A 22,174-nucleotide genomic window follows, 5' to 3' on the forward strand; every position below is an offset into this window, starting at 1 on the left:
AGGCCCCCAGTTCACCTCTAGAGTGTGGAGAGCATTTATGGAACGGTTGGGGGTTTCGGTAAGCCTTACCTCGGGGTACCACCCGGAGAGTAATGGGCAGGTTGAACGTGTCAACCAGGATGTGGGTAGGTTTCTGAGGTCATACTGTCAGGGCCGGCCGGAGGAGTGGGCGAGATATGTGCCCTGGGCCGAGATGGCACAGAACTCTCTTCGCCACTCCTCCACCCAACTAACCCCTTTTCAGTGTGTGTTAGGGTACCAGCCGGTTCTGGCACCATGGCATGAGAGCCAGATCGAGGCCCCCGCTGTGGATGAGTGGGTGCGGCGCTCGGAGGAGACGTGGGACGCTGCACACGTCCATCTGCAGCGTGCCATACGTCGACAGAAGACGAGCGCCGACCTACACCGCAGTGAGGGGCCAGTGTACGCACCTGGAGATCGAGTCTGGCTCTCAACCAGAAACCTGCCCCTCCGCCTGCCCTGCCGGAAGCTGGGTCGGCGGTTTGTGGGGCCATTTAAAGTCCTGAGGAGATTGAACGAGGTGAGTTATAGGTTAGAACTACCTGTTGATTACAAAAATATTAACCCCTCGTTCCATGTGTCTCTCCTCAGGCCGGTGGTAGCTGGTCCACTCCAGGACTTTGAGATTGAGGAGACTCCTCCGCCCCCGTTGGACATCGAGGGGGCTCCGGCGTACACCGTGAGGTCCATCCTGGATTCTAGACGCCGGATGGGGGGTCTTCAATATCTCGTGGAGTGGGAGGGGTACGGCCCGGAGGAGCGGTGCTGGGTGCCAAGGAGGGACGTATTAGACCAGTCCCTACTGACCGATTTCCATCGGGGTCATCCTGCGCGCCCTGCTCCGCGTCGTCCGGGTCGTCCCCGAGCTCCGGGTCGGCGCACGGCTGGAGCCGCGCGTCAAGGGGGGGGTACTGTCACGGTTTCGGCCGAGGCTGCTCCTCTTCCTTGTTCGGGCAGGCTTCGGCGGTCGTCGTCTCCGGAGTACTAGCTGCCACCGTTCTATGTTTCATGTTCATTTGGTTTTGTCTGTTCATAACACCTGTCCCTTATTTGTGTCTTAATTGTTCCCTTATTTAGTTTCGTGTGTTTGGGTCAGGTGTTATGCGTGATTGTTTATTGTCAGCCTGCCTCTGAGAAGTTTATTGTATCTCTCGTTGTTGTTACCCGAGAGCTCGCACTGCGTGCGCTTTTCTTGTTTAAACGCACTGTGTTTTTGTGCGTAATTGTTTGCGCCACCCGGTTGGGTTGGCGACTCATTGTTCACGTGTTTTTGAACATTACTAAAGACGGTTGAAGTCATCCTGGTTCCTGCGCTTGATTCCTTCCACTCATCTACACACACCACTCTGACACAGCCGCCGACCCCGGTACACATGGGTTCCACTCCCCCTAACCCTGTCTTTCCAACACGTTATTATCTCTTCAATAAAGCAAACTCATTATTACGAAAGGAGCGGGATGGCCTTAAAGAAAGAAAAAAAAAAAGAAGCTATTTAATTGAGATTCCACCAGCCGTTTGAAACATTGGTTAAATCTGCAAACTATTGTCCAATGGTGGTCTTCTCTCCCTTCTCTGCGGGTAGCTCCCCTTCGCCATAGACTGTGGTTCTGATGGCGTGTGTGTTAGTGATCTGGTGCTCAGCGTGAAGACGGGGACAGAGGTACCCAGGTGAGTGTTACATCTAAGGGCGTTCTGCTAACACTGCAAACCAGCAACACGTTTTTGGATAGTGTTTTCTACGTGGTGTATGGGCATGTTAGTGAATGTCAGCAGCACTGGTGGGGTAGTGTGTGTTTGCGAAGGCCAAAAAATAAATCTAAGTCCGTTTTTTTTCTGATTTTGTTGAGAATCTTCAGATGCTCTATTCAAATAAAGTGTTACCAAAACGAATGTCTCAAACGATACCATTTTTTAGATAGAGACCTGTTAATCAGACGTTCCTTGTAGGCTAAATCGGGACTAAATCACATGGGACATTAGGGGACTGTGGAATAAATCTGTCATCATCTTTCCAGCCCTGTATCCCCTGACAACAATGACTCTATTTTAGTCTGTTTTTATGTGAGCTTGATTTAATTAAGAAAGCTTTAACAACTTAAAGCATTTACGTTTAAACAGAACACAGAACACTCGTAAAGTGTGTGGGACTGTCTGAACACAACATGGTCTGGAAATCAGAGTGAGTGAGTGACATAAGCTCTATGTTCAACAGCAGTTGAGACTAAAATGAGATCCTGACATTTCAGGAATTTTTTCTGTACTTCCCAATTTTTGCATTCGACACATTTTGATCACGTCCGCAATCCTGTTTCAGTGAGGGGTGTGCAGCTGCTTGTGATTATTGTTGATGCCTTGTATTTGTAGAGTGAAAGTCCAACTGAATGATCAACTCTGATGTTTTACAGCAGGGGCTCTCCAACCCTGTTCCCTCCTGTAGGTTTTCACTACAACCCCAGTTGTAACTAACCTGTTTTATCTTATCAACCAGCTAATTATTAGAATCAAGATGTGCTAGATCAGGGTTGGAGTGAAAACCTACAGGACGGCAGCTCTCCAGGAACAGAGTTTGGCAGTTCTCTTGTAGTCATCTTATCATCATAGTACCATCTCTCTCTCAATCTTTTACGTTCATTAAGTAATGACTGGTACTTGTTGTCTTGACAGTGCTGGCTCTGTGCTGGTTAGTTGTAACAACAGAGAGATCTCCTTTGAGGTACTAGTGAAGAACAACAAGGAGAATGCGTACAGCGCTCAGATCTTGGTCACATACTCCAAGAACCTCTTCTATGCTTCCGTAACATCTCCAGTGAGTTCTGAAAGACGTAAAAAAAAATATCAACATAGAGTGTAAAACAGTATTTGCAGAACCAATGTACAACTGTAAAATGATATTGACAAAACCAATGTAAAACAGTGTTGACAGAACCAACGTAAAACTGTAAAACAGTATTGACAGAACCAAAACTCCTGACACTTTATTTTGTCATAGTCTGTATTTGATAAAGATCTTAGATTCTTGGTAAATGTATGTATACTCTATTCCCTATTTAGTGCACTACATTTGGCCTGAAAAGTAGTGCACTGTATTGAGAATAGGGTGCTATTTCGGATGCAACCTAGCTCTCTTTTAACTGTGTATTTAAATGACAGAGTGACGGGAAAGAGGTGAAGTGCACATCTACGACACAAAGTGGCGAGCTAGCCTGTCAGGTGGGATACCCTGCCTTAGAGAAGGACCAGGAGGTAAGACTCATGGCGCTAGCCTGTCAGGTGGGATACCCTGCCTTAGAGAAGGACCAGGAGGTAAGACTCATGGCGCTAGCCTGTCAGGTGGGATACCCTGCCTTAGAGAAGGACCAGGAGGTAAGACTCATGGCGCTAGCCTGTCAGGTGGGATACCCTGCCTTAGAGAAGGACCAGGAGGTAAGACTCATGGCGCTAGCCTGTCAGGTGGGATACCCTGCCTTAGAGAAGGACCAGGAGGTAAGACTCATGGCGCTAGCCTGTCAGGTGGGATACCCTGCCTTAGAGAAGGACCAGGAGGTAAGACTCATGGCGCTAGCCTGTCAGGTGGGATACCCTGCCTTAGAGAAGGACCAGGAGGTAAGACTCATGGCGCTAGCCTGTCAGGTGGGATACCCTGCCTTAGAGAAGGACCAGGAGGTAAGACTCATGGCGCTAGCCTGTCAGGTGGGATACCCTGCCTTAGAGAAGGACCAGGAGGTAAGACTCATGGCGCTAGCCTGTCAGGTGGGATACCCTGCCTTAGAGAAGGACCAGGAGGTAAGACTCATGGCGCTAGCCTGTCAGGTGGGATACCCTGCCTTAGAGAAGGACCAGGAGGTAAGACTCATGGCGCTAGCCTGTCAGGTGGGATACCCTGCCTTAGAGAAGGACCAGGAGGTAAGACTCAGGGCGCTAGCCTGTCAGGTGGGATACCCTGCCTTAGAGAAGGACCAGGAGGTAAGACTCATGGCGCTAGCCTGTCAGGTGGGATACCCTGCCTTAGAGAAGGACCAGGAGGTAAGACTCATGGTCACAATGTCCTACATAAAGATACATATTATAAGCCTTGTACTAAGACATTATGAAGGGTCATACATGCATCAATAAGTAAGAAAGCATTACACCTGGAGGCTTTATGTAAAGTGTTTCATTTTGTTTTTTTCCAGGTGAAATTTTGGGTCAACTTTGACTTCAACTTTAACCATTTGCAGAGCCAAGCAATAGTTCATTTTCAGGCCAAAAGGTGTGTGTGTTGGTTGAATCAATAGACCCAGTGCATTAAAGTTGTATTCCAATATGAATTCATGTATTATCATGATGGTTTCATCCACATCCTGTTTTGTCATCAGTGACGGTAAAGAGGAAAGTCCAGCAGACAATAGAGTGGATATCACCATTCCTGTTCGTTATGACGCTGAGATCATTATGACCAGGTAACTTTACTTGTAAAAATGTTTTATTAAATGTCTGGTCCCATTTGAGTCCACTCGAGGGACCATTCAGCAGCATCCCAGGGACCGGTGTTGGGCCCAAAGTCACAGGTTTAGGGGACCATTGATTTATACTGAGGCTAGAGATTAGCTTACTCCTTCCTCTCTGTCCTCCTCAGGGAATCCAACATCAACTTCTATGTGGTGGATGAGACCAAGAAGGTGCAGACAAGTGTAAAAACGTTAGATGACATTGGGCCTGAGTTTAACTTCTCCCTCAGGGTAAGCTCGTGGGCTAGTGGAAGTCAACTCATTCTATAGTGATGGTGGCCTTCATGCTGTTCTAATTATATTTGAATGATGTTGAATAAATGTGTTTTACGTTCATTGTAATGAATGATAATGCAACACTTTATGAAGGTATTATGAATGTCTAATGTCTACCCCTTTCAGAACATTTGATCTTTTTTATTTTTATTTTTATTTTTTATATATTTTTTGGGTGGTAGATCAGCTTAATGTTGGAGATAGATTGTATCTTCTATCAATGTAATTGTCTGCATCACTTCCAATCCCCCATGTTTTTTATATATATATATACTCCCCTTTATTACTTTTCAACCCCGCCATCCTTTCCCTACTTGGGGTAAATTAGTGAACAACAATGCCCAGGCCTCTACTTCCAGCATATACTTCCTATCTACACCTTATGGACACAGTCAATTTTACAATCATTCTATTTTATTTGTTTTTGAACATTTGATCTTTGTTCTCCTTCAGATTTCCACAGGTAACTTCCCAGTCAGGTTGTTGTACCTGACCATCTCCCTGCCTGTCAGCACGCCAGGGGGGAACCCACTTCTCTACGTTACAGGCCTGAACACACCAACGGTGAAGAATACGCACATGCAAAGCCCATCTTGCTAAAGACTCCGTTTTTTTGTTGTTGCTAAAACAGCCATTTTCCTGTCCTACATTCCGATATGAATGATAATTTCCCACACATCTCCCCAAAAATGGGCAAATTTCACTCTTCCCGATTGTTGTAGGTTAAGCATTCGCTGGAGAGAGTTTACATCATTGTTAATCTATACCGTTTGGTGGGCAAGTGCCACTTCTGGAAAAAAAGGTTGGGGAGTCGGCATGCAGTCGAACCTGTGAAGGGTGTGCTGGTATCCTGCAGGGGGTCTCAGTGAGCTGTGTGTGTGTGTGTTAGTAACTGTGAAGGGTGTGCTGGTCCCCTACAGGGAGTCTCAGTGAGCTGTGTGTGTGTATGTTAGTAACTGTGAAGCGTGTGTTGGTCCCCTACAGGGAGGCTCAGTGAGCTGTGTGTGTGTATGTTAGTAACTGTGAAGGGTGTGCTGGTCCCCTACAGGGAGGCCCAGTGAGCTGTGACAGTGCCCTGGTCGATCCACTGAAGATTGGAGCCAAACCCCACAAAGCCTTTTTCTCCATGGAGAGCCTCAGAGGCATGCACAGACTGGTGAGCACACATAGACAGGCTCGGATACACACTCTGATTCACACTCTCTGATACACACTCTGATACACACTCTGATACACACTCCGATACACACTCTCTGATACACACTCTCTGATACACACTCTGATACACACTCTGATACACACTCTGATACACACTCTCTGATTCACACTCTCTGATACACACTCTGATACACACTCTCTGATACACACTCTCTGATACACACTCTCTGATACACACTCTCTGATACACACTCTCTGATACACACTCTCTGATACACACTCGGATACACACTCTCTGATACACACTCTCTGATACACACTCTCTGATACACACTCTCTGATACACACACTCTGATACACACTCTCTGATACACACTCTCTGATACACACACTCTGATACACACTCTCTGATACACACTCTCTGATACACTCTCTCTGATACACACTCTCTGATACACACTCTCTGATACACACTCTCTGATACACACTCTGATACACACTCTCTGATTCACACTCTCTGATTCACACTCTCTGATTCACACACACTGATACACACTCTCTGATACACACTCTCTGATACACACACTCTCTGATACACACACTCTCTGATACACACTCTCTGATTCACACACACTGATACACACTCTCTGATACACACTCTGATACACACTCTCTGATTCACACTCTCTGATTCACACACACTGATACACACTCTCTGATGCACACTCTCTGATACACACTCTCTGATACACACTCTCTGATACACACACTCTCTGATACACACTCTCTGATACACACTCTCTGATACACACTCTCTGATACACACACTCTGATGTGGTCCTCTGTAGCTCAGCTGGTAGAGCACGGCGCTTGTAACGCCAAGGTAGTGGGTTCGATCCCCGGGACCACCCATACACAAAAATGTATGCACGCACGACTGTAAGTCGCTTTGGATAAAAGCGTCTGCTAAATGGCATATTATTATATTATATTATTATACACACTCTCTGATACACAGGACTGTTATGTATCCTGTACTCAGGACTGTTTTGTTTCCTGTCCACAGGACTGTTTTGTCTCCTGTACTCAGGAATGTTTTGTCTCATGTCCTCAGGACTGCTGGAACGTGAAGTGCCAGGCGGTCAAATGCATCATTAAAGACATGAGAGTGAAAGATGTCTACTTTGTGAACGTCACAACGAGAATCTGGAATGGCACTTTCGCTTCTGTAAGAATAATCTGATATGCACACGGCTGGAACATTGTTTCAGCCAATCCACATCCAGGATACACATTACCGATTTTATCATGTCTAGTCTACAGTCGTGGTCAAAAGTTTTGAGAATTACACAAATATTAATTTTCACAAAGTCTGCTGCCTCAGTTTTGATGATGGCAATTTGCATATACTCCAGAATGTTATGAAGAGTGATCAGATGAATTGCAATTAATTGCAAAGTCCCTCTTTGCCATGAAAATGAACTTAATCCCAAAAAAGCGCCCAAGAAAGTCCAGCAAGCGCCAGGACCGTCTCCTAAAGTTGATTCAGCTGCGGGATCAGGGCACCACCAGTGCAGAGCTTGCTAACGAATGGCAGCAGGCAGGTGTGAGTGCATCTGCACTCACAGTGAGGCGAAGACTTTTGGAGGATGGCCTGGTGTCAAGAAGGACAGTGAGGAAGCCACTTCTCTCCAGTAAAAACATAAGGGACAGACTGATATTCTGCAAAAGGTACAGGGATTGGACTGCTGAGGACTGGGGTAAAGTCATTTTCTCTGATGAATCCCCTTTCCGATTGTTTGGGGCATTCAGAGAAAAGCTTGTCCGGAGAAGACAAGGTGAGCGCTACCATCAGTCCTGTGTCATGCCAACAGTAAAGCATCCTGAGACCATTCATGTGTGGGGTTGCTTCACAGCCAAGGGAGTGGGCTCACTCACAATTTTGCCTAAGAACACAGCCATGAATAAAGAATGGTACCAACACATCCTCAGAGAGCAACTTCTCCCAACCATCCAAGAACAGTTTAGTGACGAACAATGCCTTTTCCAGCATGATGGAGCACCTTGCCATAAGGCAAAAGGGATAACTAAGTGGCTCGGAGAACAAAACATCAACATTTTGGGTCCATGGCCAGGAAACTCCCCAGACCTTAATCCCATTGAGAACTTGTGGTCGATCCTCAAGAAGCGGGTGGACAAACAAAAACCCACAAATTCTGACAAACTCCAAGCATTGATTCTGCAAGAATGGGCTGCCATCAGTCAGGATGTGGCCCAGAAGTTAATTGACAGCATGCCAGGGCGGATTGCAGAGGTCTTGAAAAAGAAGGGTCAACACTGCAAATATTGACTCTTTGCATAAACTTAATGTAATTGTCAATAAAAGCCTTTGACACTTATGGAATGCTTGTAATTATACTTCAGTATACCATAGTAACATCAGACAAAAATATCTAAAAACACTGAAGCAGCAAACTTTGTGAATACCAATAGTCGTGTCATTCTCAAAACTTTTGACCACGACTGTAGTCTAGTAGGTAGGCTGTAGTAGGTGTATGGTATTAACAAAGTATGCACTTTACAATTTCAATAATCTATCAATAAATCACATGTTTTTAGCCCTTTTTTACAGTAACAGTTGTCACTATGTCCTTTCCCTATTTTACTTTTACTATATTCATTTTCTGTATTGATTAATCTGTTGCAGGCTAACTGTATTGATTGATCTGTTGCAGGCTAACTGTATTGATTGATCTGTTGCAGGCAACCTTCCAGACTATTGAGCTGACTGCAAACACAGAGATAGTCACTTCTCAGCCCGATCTACTCATCATCGCCCACAAGAAGATGCCGGTAATATTTTTTACATACCGGTAAACATTTGCATTTCCCACAGATGTGGTATACCGATACGTTGGAGACAACTAGCGCTGCTCTTGAGTATCCATTTCATAATGTGTCTGTCAAAAACAATAGACTGGTGCCAGATCTGTTTGTGCTGTCTTGCCAACTCCTGTGGTTATTGTCATGAAAAATTCACAAGACAGCACAAACAGATCTGGGACCAGTCTACACAAACCTTTCCCACAACTCAACACAGGATGTTTTAGTCCTACAGGGACCTCTACTGGTCAACAGACGTATGGCAGCAACACCAGCGGCCTGTCTCTCTCTCTCTCTCTCTCTCTCATGTCTGTGGTTGTGTTGTACTGCCCCTCCATTAATTTGCATTACATTACATTTTAGTCATTTAACAGACGTTGTTATCCAGGGCAGTGCAGTCAGTGCCCTCCCCAGGCTGGTGTAAGCAGTAACTGTGCTAAGTAATAAGTAGTAACTGATGTCAGTAACTGGTTGTGTTGTCTGTTGTCCTGCCCTCTAACCTCTCCCGTTCAGGTGGGGGTGACAGTCAGCAAGTCAAGGTGTTGTCCTCTACTCTCCCATCCAGGTGGGGGTAACAGTCAGTAAACCAGGGGAGACAGCAGATGTACCTGTGGGGGTGATCGTGGGCAGTGTGATCGGAGGTCTGCTCCTACTGGCTCTGGTGGTGCGGCTGCTGTGGAAGGTGAGGATCAGGGTCCGTATTCACAGTCTCAGAGTAGGACTGCTGATCTGGGATCAGCTTTTCCTTTTTTAGATCATAATGAAAAAGATGATATGGACAGGGGGGACCTGATCCCAGATCAGCTAGATGCATGGTAATAGGTGATGTGTGTCATTTCATAGGATGTCAAATAAATGTTCATCAAAAGAGGCTACCTTAGGACTGAGGACATTGATTACTGTGTTCTGCAACAATCAGAATTTTCTAGAAAGTCTGTGATTTCGTTTTTTGGTTTATATGTTTTTTTTGTTGTTAATGAGATGTACATTTTCTGTCTCCAGTTTGGCTTCTTCCAGAGAAAGTACAAGCAGCTACAAGAGGTGGCAGGTTACAGAGAGGAGAACGGACGGACAGATTGACGGACGGACGGAGAAGACAGAGGACACAGGGCACACAAATCAAAATAACATTTCTCATATTGTTTCTCACAGTGAGACACATGAGAAGTGGCTGTGCCCAACTCGCAAGACTATTTGGTTTACCAGACAACGATTAAGCCTATAGTCCTGGACAAAACCGCTGATAGGCAGTTGAGAGAATGTGTTTGATTCGTTTTGTCTGATATGTCCTCTCTGGGATCGTACAGCAGCAGTTTAGCTATCATGCACTGAATTGGAGTAAATGCAATGAAGGTTATTTTATTATAAACATGTTTAACCCATGAAATACAATAACACTGTGGATACCTTTTTTGGGGGACAATTAACTATGTTAGAATATATGTTTTCGTAACTTATTCATGAGGTGGAAAAGTTTCAACAAAAAAATGTTTTACGTTTTAAAAAGTAAGAACATTTTTATGTTTATGTAAAATAAAATAAAAATACAAGTGATAGTGATATATTTATACATGCCGTAATGAGACTACAGTTCAAAGGAACATCATGTTGGCTATGTGTGTTAGACTAGGTGCTCAAACTGCAGTCCAAATCAGCGGGTAGTTTTTGTTACCCAGTTGTGAGATGTCATTTTGCCAACTGCTGTACATAATTACGTAACGTTTTACATAAAGTTGCTCTTATACCAAAGTAATTGCATAGTAACGGAGTTGATTGTTTTTTTCTTATTCAATTAGTGAAATTCCATATCATCAAAAAATGCATCCAAACTTAGGCTAGAAGCACAATTTCTGAAATTGCTCTGTGGATAACTAGGCTGAGACTAAATAAGGACATAGTTGGCCGAGATGTGTTCGTTTTTTGACAACCATATTTCAGCATCATATTGGGGAGGACATAGCAAAGCGTTTGGCGCTCCTAGATGGCTGCCCAAGGAGCGATGAATGGACGCAGTGGGGGAACATGTGTGTGTGGTGTGTAGGTGTGTGTTTGTATATGTGTGAAAAAGCTCAGTGAACCGGAATAAATGGTTAGCAGTTGTAAGTGAGTGTTCTCAAAATCACACTTTGAACAGATGTCCATAACATCGTTACGTTTGCTCGCCAATCAAGTAGGCCTAACTCAATCTTGTTTCATTAGCCTATTCATTTTACTAGGCAAGGCAGTTAAGAACAAATTCTTATTTACAAAGACGGCTTACACCGGCCAAACCCGGACGACGCTGGGACAATTGTGCGCCGCCCTATGGGACTCCCAATCACGGCCGGTTGTTATACAGCCTGGAATCGAACCATGGGGGTCTGTAATGACGCCTCAAAGCGCTGAGATGCAGTGCCTTGGACCGCGGCGCCACTCGGGAGCCTACTAGGATATCTGGAAGTCAATTGTCAACTGAAACTTAATATAATATGTATGGTGAGGCAGGTTAGTTGGTAAATGATTATTTAATAGCATACCTCAAATTACCCTTAATCCAAACGACCCTCAATCCAATCCTACCGCATCAATGTAATTTCCGAATCAATTTCGATGCGTAAATGTCAGTGTCAAGTATTCCAATAATAAATTGTTTGTCGGTGTTTTTCAGGAAAAATATTTAGACCTGGAACATCGTGTAATTACACAATTAATGTTCCATTATTCTTGGAAATGTGAGTATAACTTGAGAGGACAAATGTCAAACCGCAAACTTCCCCTCATTGCACTTGTCTTGCCAAGACAGTTGTATCGCCGACGGTCTGCAGAAGAGGTCGCCCGCGGACCTCTGTAAAGACCGTTCTGTGTTCCACGGGGGAAGAGTTGACGGTCTAGTCTAGTCTAGTCTAGAGACTATTTCATTCAATGAAATGTAATACTCTCCTTCACTCTGAAGCCTCTTCGGAAACAGGGTTGGTTATATTTATCAGCTTGACCTGACAGAGAAACCCAAACAACTGTCTCTTCTAATATTAGCATCACTCCATGCACCGTGCGATGTATTATTGTCATGCTGCACGGAGAGAGGTCATTCATCCCAATAGAGGACTCTTATTCAAATATTAACACTTTCATCCGCAGTCGATGGAGAAAAAAAAATATCACTTATCACCATTCGAAGTTGGGGAATTGGAGGTCCGCAGACTTGATAGACTTATCTGTTTTATGTGTATGAAATATGGATACAGATATATTGATATTAGCCCAGCAATGCTTTACAATTACAATTAGGCTACTATCGGTGTTATTACTATTATAATTATACCTAGTGTTAGTAGTGGTAGTTTTAGTAGGCTATTATAAATAGTTTATGGCTGCCTAGTAGGCCTATACTTTAATTTAGTCTATAGCCATAACCGCTCATATAAGGAGCAATATCATTGTAATCGCTACATCACACCTATAAACTATAAATGAATTAAATGTAGCCTATTTAAATGATTAAGAAGTCACATTGAAATAAACAGGTAAAGTTAATTAAGAGATGATAGATGCTTTAACATATTGATATTTATCTTTTTTTTTTATTAATTTATTTGCGCCCTCAATGTCTCCAAGTCCTATTGGTCCTCTGCTATTCTTTTTAAACTTAGGCCACAGCAATTAAGCAAGTGTACTAATAATCTGCTATCAAGTGTACTTTCACCAAACTACTGTGATCAAACAGAGAAAGTTGAGACTAAAGATGTCACCTGATTATGATTGAAAGAAGTTTACGGGTGAAATCCCTCTCCCCCTCTCCTCTTATCCCCACCCCCACGGACCAGAAGACCGCCCACCACAGATAGACGACCCGAGACCCCTTATAGATTTAAAAAGAGAGGCTGCATTCTCAGACTGACATTCATTCAACACTCACTGCCACCTTAAGCAGATTACTCTGTCTGCTAGCTGCTAGTGTCAATACCAATACCTTGCTCACTTTTTCACTTTGTCTCCAGCACCATACTCAGGATGCTACAGAAACTCCAGCTCCACCCGGGGATGGTTCTATTATTGATATGGCTCTGTCATTTCATGGAAGATCAAAAAGTACAAGGTATGTTATTTATTTTCCAAATCTTTCGATAAAAAAAAAAAAAAAAACGTTTATTACCAGTGTAGCCTTTTCTGTCTGCGTCTTGGTGTGAATTGGAACATTGCCAGAGTTCGAGTGTTGCACACTTTTCAAAGGAACATTTAAACATTCTTCCCATTTGGTTTGAAGTTGCCCTCTGTTAGACATATCGTGTAGAAAATCACTGCCTACCAAATAGGTACCAGAAGGTTTCAAAGTGATATTACTGTTATAGTTTTTTAACCCACACAATCGAGGCACCTGGAATGATTTTTTTTTTTTAATAATTCATGCCACAGATTGGTTGGTGCGGAAGCTCTCAATATAGCATTCCGTAAAATAACATAATAATAATTATAAAATAGTTGGAATATTTAGTAGTTTAACTGATTGTCATTGCGGTGCTCTGCGACGCAGCAGTGTGCCTGTATAATACGTGTACCTCAAACTGAGATAGAGTTGGAGTGCATGTCAGAGATTAGTGACCGCATATTATTTGACGTATAGAATGTCATTTATCTAAACATATTGCTAAACGTTTACTGTACATCCGCGAGGGCAGGATTTTCGATATTTTTGCCATATGGATATCGGTACCATCTTTAGCATTGTTACATTGATAAGAATTAAATACAGTTGCTGCTGATAATGATTCATATAGGTGACCTCATACAACAGAAATTGTCCCTTTTCTGCCAACGAAATAAATGTCAACAATGTAGCCTACGGTTTAAGTGCATCCTAAAAAAAGTTCAAAATCACTTGTAAGCTATTAGTGTCCATATGTGTCTTTCGGCAAAGTCTTGTCTTGGTAGCTATTCGTTAAACACTGCTAAGACCGACGTGTCTCATGTGGTGCGAGTCCAGGGATGCGCATTTCTCATAGATATTTTCAACAAGGTTTATACAACTATTAGCAAAGATAATGTTTAATGTTCGAGCTTTTTGATGAATCAAGAATGTCAAGAATACATTTATGTTCTGGATGATGCCAAGAGGAAGAAATGTGATGACTGTTATAACCTATGACATTATGCGATAAGGCAATAGAACTAGATTGTTCAACTGTTTGCTCTGTGAACATGGAAAACTCAATAATATATAAAATCTCAGTTAAAGGTCAGTATTTTCTTCTCCACTCCGTCATACCGGCCAGCTGTCAGTATTGAACATCCATTGGTGACAGAATTAGAAAGTGTTAAAACAGTTACATTACATTGGAAAGAAACAACTGACCAAATACCTTGGGGGAGGAGAGAGAGAGAGAGAGAGAGAGAGAGAGAGAGAGAGAGAGAGAGAGAGAGAGAGAGAGAGAGAGAGAGAGAGAGAGAGAGAGAGAGACAGAGAGAGAGAGACTAGAGAGAGAGAGAGAGAGAGAGAGAGAGAGAGAGAGAGAGAGAGAGAGAGAGAGAGAGCGAGACTAGAGAGAGAGAGAGAGAGAGAGAGAGAGACAGACAGAGGGTGAGAGAGAGGGAGAGAGAGAGAGAGAGAGAGAAAGAGAGAGACAGAGAGAGAGAGAGTTTCAGATAATTGACACTAGGCCTCACGTGTTGTGTCTGGATCAGGTCAGTCAGTAAGCGGCTTGGGGCTTCAGACTTTAAAAAGACTTGGCTAATGTGTGTCTGTTTCCAGCTGGGAACTGCTGGTTACAGCAGGGGAAGAACGGGAGGTGTCAGGTGCTCTACATGCCGGGAATGAGCCGAGAAGAGTGCTGCAGAAGCGGGAGGCTGGGGACGTCTTGGACCGAGGAGGACGTACCCAACAACACCTTGTTCCGGTGGATGATCTTCAACGGCGGAGCCCCCAACTGCATACCCTGCAAAGGTACAAGGGGATGTTTCTATGATTGGCGCATGGTGCACAGAATATGGCTTCGTAGTATTTCACATGGTTGTTTTAGAGTGCAAGCATGTCCTATAAGACAATGTTTATCTTCATTTGTATTTAAGTAAAACTCAATTAGACTAATTTTGGGGGAAAGTCGTTAAACCTAATTGCCTAAAACAATGTCAGCTCTCCATAATTGTATTTAATATAATTGAAGAACATCGACATCTATTCCACTCCAGAAACGTGCGACAACGTGGACTGTGGACCTGGGAAGAGATGCAAGATGAACAGGAGAAGCAAGCCGCGCTGCGTCTGCGCGCCAGACTGCTCCAACGTCACGTGGAAAGGACCTGTCTGCGGGTCGGATGGAAAGACATACAAAGACGAGTGCGCGTTGCTCAAGTCCAAATGTAAAGTCCACCTGGACCTGGAGGTGCAGTACCAGGGCAAATGCAAGAGTAAGTAAACCGGCAGGTCGATGCGTAAAACAGAACAGAGCCGTTCTTATTCATAGACAATCGTCAATGGGATTCCGTCTGGTGTTGGATAAAGGGTCATACGTAAACACGGGCATTCCCACATAGATCTACGTAGAAAAAGCTCCATTGCTGTGTTTGCATAGTGTGTAACGAGTGGCCTTGAAGGTCAACTGCATTTTCTTTGATTGCAATAAGTAATGGTTGATTCACAGCAGGTGTCGACTGGAGTATACACGTGGTTTGGCTTCTAACTCTACAGATGTTAAAGTATTTGTGTTGATTTCACTCCCTTTCTGACAGAGACCTGCCGTGACGTCTTGTGCCCGGGAAGCTCCACATGCGTCGTGGACCAGACTAATAATGCATATTGTGTGATGTGTAATCGGATCTGCCCTGAACAGACGTCAGCGGAGCAGTTCCTGTGTGGCAACGACGGGATCATCTATGCCAGTGCATGTCATCTGAGGAGGGCGACATGTCTCCTGGGCAGATCCATAGGAGTAGCATACCAGGGGAAATGCATCAGTAAGTAGTGTCTCTTGGGAACACCCATAGGAGTAGCATACAGGGGAAATGCATCAGTAAGTAGTGTCTCTTGGGAACACCCATAGGAGTAGCATACCAGGGGAAATGAATCAGTCAATATTGTCTCCTGGGAACATCAGTCAGTATTGTCTCCTGGGAACATCAGTCAGTATTGTCTCCTGGGAACATCAGTCAGTATTGTCTCATGGGAACATCAGTCAATATTGTCTCTTGGGAACATCAGTCAGTATTGTCTCCTGGGAACATCAGTCAGTATTGTCTCCTGGGAACATCAGTCAGTATTGTCTCCTGGGAACATCAGTCAGTATTGTCTCCTGGGAACATCAGTCAATATTGTCTCTTGGGAACATCAGTCAGTATTGTCTCCTGGGAACATTAGTCAGTATTGTCTCCTGGGAACATCAGTCAGTATTGTCTCATGGGAACATCAGTCAGTATTGTCTCCTGGGAACATCAGTCAGTATTGTCTCTTGGGAACATCAGTCAGTATTGTCTCTTGGGAACATCAGTCAGTATTGTCTCCTGGGAACATCAGTCAGTATTGTCTCCTGGGAACATCAGTCAGTATTGTCTCCTGGGAACATCAGTCAGTATTGTCTCCTGGGAACATCAGTCAGTATTGTCTCTTGGGAACATCAGTCAGTATTGTCTCCTGGGAACATCAGTCAGTATTGTCTCCTGGGAACATCAGTCAGTATTGTCTCCTGGGAACATCAGTCAGTATTGTCTCCTGGGAACATCAGTCAGTATTGTCTCCTGGGAACATCAGTCAGTATTGTCTCTTGGGAACATCAGTCAGTATTGTCTCCTGGGAACATCAGTCAGTATTGTCTCCTGGGAACATCAGTCAGTATTGTCTCCTGGGAACATCAGTCAGTATTGTCTCCTGGGAACATCAGTCAGTATTGTCTCCTGGGAACATCAGTCAGTATTGTCTCATGGGAACATCAGTCAGTATTGTCTCCTGGGAACATCAGTCAGTATTGTCTCTTGGAACATCAGTCAGTATTGTCTCCTGGGAACATCAGTCAGTATTGTCTCCTGGGAACATCAGTCAGTATTGTCTCCTGGGAACATCAGTCAGTATTGTCTCTTGGGAACATCAGTCAGTATTGTCTCTTGGAACATCAGTCAGTATTGTCTCCTGGGAACATCAGTCAGTATTGTCTCCTGGGAACATCAGTCAGTATTGTCTCCTGGGAACATCAGTCAGTATTGTCTCTTGGGAACATCAGTCAGTATTGTCTCCTGGGAACATCAGTCAGTATTGTCTCTTGGGAACATCAGTCAGTATTGTCTCCTGGGAACATCAGTCAGTATTGTCTCCTGGGAACATCAGTCAGTATTGGCTCCTGGGAACATCAGTCAGTATTTTCTCCTGGGAACATCAGTCAGTATTGTCTCCTGGGAACATCAGTCAGTATTGTCTCCTGGGAACATCAGTCAGTATTGTCTCTTGGGAACATCAGTCAGTATTGTCTCTTGGGAACATCAGTCAGTATTGTCTCCTGGGAACATCAGTCAGTATTGTCTCCTGGGAACATCAGTCAGTATTGTCTCCTGGGAACATCAGTCAGTATTGTCTCCTGCGAACATCAGTCAGTATTGTCTATTGGGGAACATCAGTCAGTAGGCCTAAACATAGGAGACAGCATAGTGGGTCTGTCCAAAAACAACCCCCTAGCCCCTACCCCCTAGACACTTAACCATATGGCTTAAACCTATCCAATCCTCTAATGCAGCGTTTACAGTGGCAGCCCAATCCTGATCTTTTAACGAATTATTGGCTGGTCTGATTGGTCTTTGTTTCAAGTATTTTCCACATACATTTACATCATTTAGCAGACGCGCTTATCCAGAGCGACTTACAAATTGGTGCATTCAACTTAGGATAGCCAGTGGGACAACCACTTTTTTTCTTCTTTTTTATGGGGGGGGGGGAGAAGGATTACTTTATACTATTCCAGGTATTCCTTAAAGAGGTAGGGTTTCAAGTGTCTCCCCCCTGACACATAGATCCACAAGTGTCTAGAGGTAGGGACTAGAGGCTATTTCTGTTAAACGTACATTATACCGTGTGTACAATTGGACAAATAAAGTGATCTTGAACAATATTGTCTGAATGTAGGCCGTACCTCACAGGCTGCTTCTCTTCGCCAACATTCCAGTACTTTTGTTGTCCCCTCTGCCAACATTCCACATAAACTGAGGTTCTCAGAGCAGAGAACCTCCATTTGCTTTGGAGGTCCAGTTGAGTATACAAGGCCGGGACTACTTTGTAGTTGCTACTGTTAAGACGTTGGCAACATCACCCACACCAAAGCTGGGGTGTTTTCCTGGGAAGGTTTACCATCCTAACTACACAGATACTGGAACATAGAGCGTGACTCGTGACTCATTAACCACTAGGGTTACATGGTTATATGCCGTGCAGCACCAGCGACGCGTCAGTCTGATGAGTTCTCTGTGTCTCCTCCTCTCCTCCCTCTGGCTCCAGAGGCCAAGTCGTGCGAGGACATCCAGTGCAGCGCGGGGAAGAAGTGTCTGTGGGAAGCCAGGATGAGCCGAGGCCGCTGCTCCCTCTGTGAGGAGGCGTGTCCGGAGAGCCGGACGGACGAGGCGGTGTGTGCCAGTGACAACAACAACTACCCCTCAGAGTGTGCGATGAAGCAGACCGCCTGCTCTCTGGGAACGCTCCTGGAGGTTAAGCATTCAGGATCTTGCAACTGTAAGTAATCACCACCTAGCGAGACAATTCCATGTTCTTTCCCAACAACAATCCCTCACTGACACCAAGTCATCCCTGAAACCAATCCCTCACTGACACCAAGTCAACCCTGAAACCAATCCCTCACTGACACCAAGTCATCCCTGAAACCAAACCCCCCCTGACACCAATCCATCCTGACACCAATCCCTCCTGACACCAATCCCTCACAGACACCAACTCAAACTGACACCAATCCCTCCCACGACACCAAGTCAACCCTAACACCAATCCCGCCCTGACAGCAAGTCTCTCCTGACACCAAGTTCCCAATGACACCAATCTCCCTCTGACACCAATCCCTTCCTGAAACCAAGTCAACCCTGACAACAATCCCAACCTGACACCAAGTCCCTACTGACACCAATCTCCCTCTGACACCAATCACCAATCCCATCCTGACACCAATCCCTCCCTGACACAGATCCCTTCCTGACACCAATTACTCCCCGACAACAAGTTAATCCTGACACCAATCCCACCATGACACCAATCCCTCCCTACTGACACCAATCTCCCTCTGACACCAATCACCAATCCCACCCTGACACCAATCCCTCCCTGACACAGATCCCTTCCTGACACCAATTACTCCCCGACAACAAGTTAACCCTGACACCAATCCCACCATGACACCAATCCCTCCCTGACTGACACCAATCCCTCCCTGACTGACACCAATCCCTCCCTTATACCAATCCCACCATGACACCAATCCCTCCCTGACTGACACCAATCCCTCCCTTATACCAATCCCACTCTGGCACCAATCCTATCCCGACACCAATCCTTCCCTGACACCAATCCCCTCCCATCCTGACACCAAGTCACCCCTGTCTCTTCTTGAGCCCCGCCCCCACCCCCCACCCCCCACCCCCACCCAACACAGTTCAGCTTACACATCTGAAAGGACTTGAGCATTTGAGACCTTGCATGATCCTGTCTGTGTTGCTGGCTTCTTTAACTTTTCTGCATTTTTTTTCTGCCCCCAAAAAAGAATAAACAAAAAAGTGAATAAACAAAATATATCAATAGATAGTTCAAAAGAAAACTTTTTATTATTTTTTTTTTTTGGGGGGGGGGGGGGGGGGGGAGTCGTTGAGATTAGATGCTAACTTCATTACGCTAACAAGCATATATATGGAGACTAACTTTTTCAGTTAAAACAATCATTGTATTTAAAGTCTAGATGAGTTTGTGGTCATAGTGATCCCATAGTGATCTGCTGTACTCTAGCAGGTTGCCTTAAAGTAACTGTCCAGTGAAAATCTAACTTTTGAAAAGTTTGTATTCTGTTAACTCATACCGAAATAATGTTGTTGACTCATCCTACACGCTTATTTTCCCAAAGCTTAAATTTGAGAAGAAAAAAAAACACTTCAAATACCCCACATAAAACTTGTATCTCAAATGGACCTTTTTAAAAATGCTTATTTTTTCCTCACAGAGTATGATGTCATACTCCTGAGGAGGATGAGCTGGCCAATCAGCCAGTCTTCTCGCATTAACATTTTTTTTATGACCAGGATACGCCCACACCATTCCAACACAGAAAAGCTACTTTTTAACATACCTATAAACTTTTTTGGAAGTAAAACAACTTCACTCATATTGTAATTAACTATAGGTCATATTTCATAAAAATCTAGAAACACTGGACAGTTACTTTAATTTCGATGCAGTTTTTTTTCAATGTCATAGTTTTTCAAAATATTTTTTTTATCTAGACAGCCACATAATGATAATATCTTTACAGCTTGTAAATTCTCTGGTCACATTGCTAATTATATATTAATTATGTATTGACGTTTGTTTGTGCTTTTTGGCTGTAATCAATCAGTAATTCAAAACGCTCTATGTCTGTAATGGCATACACCGCTCTGCTAACATGTAATATGAGTCAGAATGAAAACAGTTGCATACATTTATATATGTGCATAAGGTGATTGCAACATTGGTGCCATTTTAGCTAAGATATTTAAGGTGAACCTTAACACGTAGACTACCTGTTTCTGCCAGTACTTTGAGCCATTCCTCCTTAAATAGTGTGCTCACTAAACTGGGACCACCTGCCATAAATTCTCGCAAAATAGCCTCAAGGAAATGATACGAGTTACATGCCAAGTCGCTATATGTCAAAGAATGTCTGATGATTTCATTTAATTTTCATCATGATGAATACATCTGGATATCCTCCACTCCACTCCATTATTAAATGGTATTCGACTGACTACCTAAATGTACGTGTTACTTAAAGTATGGGACCAACGTCATGATCACCTCATGGGACAGAGGAAAGTTACAGATAATAAGCAGAAGAAGCCAGGGTTGGGGTCAATTCCATTTAAATTCCAGTCAATTCAGAAAATAAATAACTGAAAAGCATTGAGGAGAATTGGAATTGGAATGTCAGCGTACTTCCTGAATTGGAATTGGAATGTCAGCGTACTTCCTGAATTGAAATGGAATTGAAGTATCAGCTCTCTTACTTCTCTGTCTCTCTCTGTCTGCCAGTAGAAAATGAACATGTGTGCTGTCTACCTGTGTGCGCTGACTTCTCTGTGTGCTAACTGTAGTGAATGTGTTGTTGTCTATCAAACACACTGATTCCTTTGGATTGGATGATGAGGGACTGCCTGTCACACTTGCCTGTGTTGCTTTTTTTATTTTCCAATTGCAACAACAACAAAAAAACGATTCTGTAGAAAATACCTCAAAGTTGTGTGATTGGTTGGCCTGGCTGGTGACCTGCTTGGTAGAGGTCGTAGGTCAAACTGCTGCGACACATAGAGACTTCTCCGCCCAACGGCAGCAACTGCACTGTGTCTGAGACAAAAGGACACGTAAAAAGAAATATGAGAACGAAACCAGCAACATAAACACGAGCATGTGTCTGACTGTCTGCTTTCAGGAATCTGCTGCCAAAAAAAGACCTGAGCCATTGAACCCTCAGATCGCCCCCCACCCCACATCCCCACCCAGCGTCACCCCCCTCCTCTGCTGTCATAGCCCTGACTTCCTAGTTCCTAGACCTAGATTATGTAAACCATGTTTCATAATTATGGGATGGGGGGAAGCCTCAGTGCCAAGTCTCCTCTCTGCCCTGAAACATAACAGGGCTGTACTGGGGCTTTGTGGAGGGATATGGGGCTTTTGAGAACATTCAGTAAATATTCTTCTGCTACGTTGCTGTTGTGGACCTTATTTATACAATAGCTCCAATATATTCCCCCCATCTAGCCATTACAGAAGCCCCGGAGGAAGAAGAGGAGGAGGAGGAGGAGCAGGAAGATCAGGACTACGCGATTCATATCCACCTGTCCTCCTTATTGGATGGATAGGCTGTCTGTCATATCCACCTGTCCACCTTATTGGATGGATAGGCTGTCTGTCATATCCACCTGTCCTCCTTATTGGATGGATAGGCTGTCTGTCATATCCACCTGTCCACCTTATTGGATGGATAGGCTGTCTGTCATATCCACCTGTCCACCTTATTGGATGGATAGGCTGTCTATCATGTCCACCTGTCCTCCTTATTGGATGGATAGGCTGTCTATCATGTCCACCTGTCCTCCTTATTGGATGGATAGGCTGTCTGTCATATCCACCTGTCCTCCTCATTGGTGGATA

General features: G+C 44.2%; 2 protein-coding genes across 3 annotated transcripts in view; both read left to right on the forward strand.

Annotated features, from left to right (window-relative positions):
* Positions 1–9,906, forward strand: part of LOC311141882 (integrin alpha-2-like) — a gene marked incomplete at both ends in the record, with an annotated part of 50,424 nt that extends 40,518 nt beyond the window's left edge. The window contains 12 exons of the mRNA XM_084177378.1: positions 1,605–1,690; positions 2,687–2,828; positions 3,173–4,045; positions 4,195–4,271; positions 4,378–4,461; positions 4,638–4,740; positions 5,239–5,349; positions 5,834–5,941; positions 7,058–7,171; positions 8,707–8,796; positions 9,392–9,508; positions 9,829–9,906. Of these exons, the coding sequence (XP_084033504.1) occupies positions 1,605–1,690; positions 2,687–2,828; positions 3,173–4,045; positions 4,195–4,271; positions 4,378–4,461; positions 4,638–4,740; positions 5,239–5,349; positions 5,834–5,941; positions 7,058–7,171; positions 8,707–8,796; positions 9,392–9,508; positions 9,829–9,906 (1,983 nt within the window). The remainder of the gene's footprint in view (positions 1–1,604; positions 1,691–2,686; positions 2,829–3,172; positions 4,046–4,194; positions 4,272–4,377; positions 4,462–4,637; positions 4,741–5,238; positions 5,350–5,833; positions 5,942–7,057; positions 7,172–8,706; positions 8,797–9,391; positions 9,509–9,828) is intronic.
* Positions 9,907–12,816: 2,910 nt separating this feature from the next.
* Positions 12,817–21,882, forward strand: LOC311141360 (follistatin-A; the record flags this gene model as incomplete). Of its 2 annotated transcripts, none has more annotated exons than XM_084176658.1 (6): positions 12,817–12,901; positions 14,552–14,743; positions 14,989–15,207; positions 15,529–15,753; positions 18,272–18,502; positions 21,782–21,882. In XM_084176658.1, 6 exons carry the CDS (start codon positions 12,817–12,819, stop codon positions 21,880–21,882), a joined length of 1,053 nt encoding a protein of 350 aa, XP_084032784.1. The 2 variants fall into 2 exon arrangements, with proteins under 2 accessions (XP_084032784.1, XP_084032783.1); XM_084176657.1 differs by having other exon boundaries at positions 21,791–21,792.
* Positions 21,883–22,174: the final 292 nt, after the last annotated feature.

The sequence above is a fragment of the Coregonus lavaretus genome, assembly GCF_964263955.1.
Source record: "Coregonus lavaretus genome assembly, chromosome: 14".
Lineage (NCBI taxonomy): Eukaryota > Metazoa > Chordata > Actinopteri > Salmoniformes > Salmonidae > Coregonus > Coregonus lavaretus.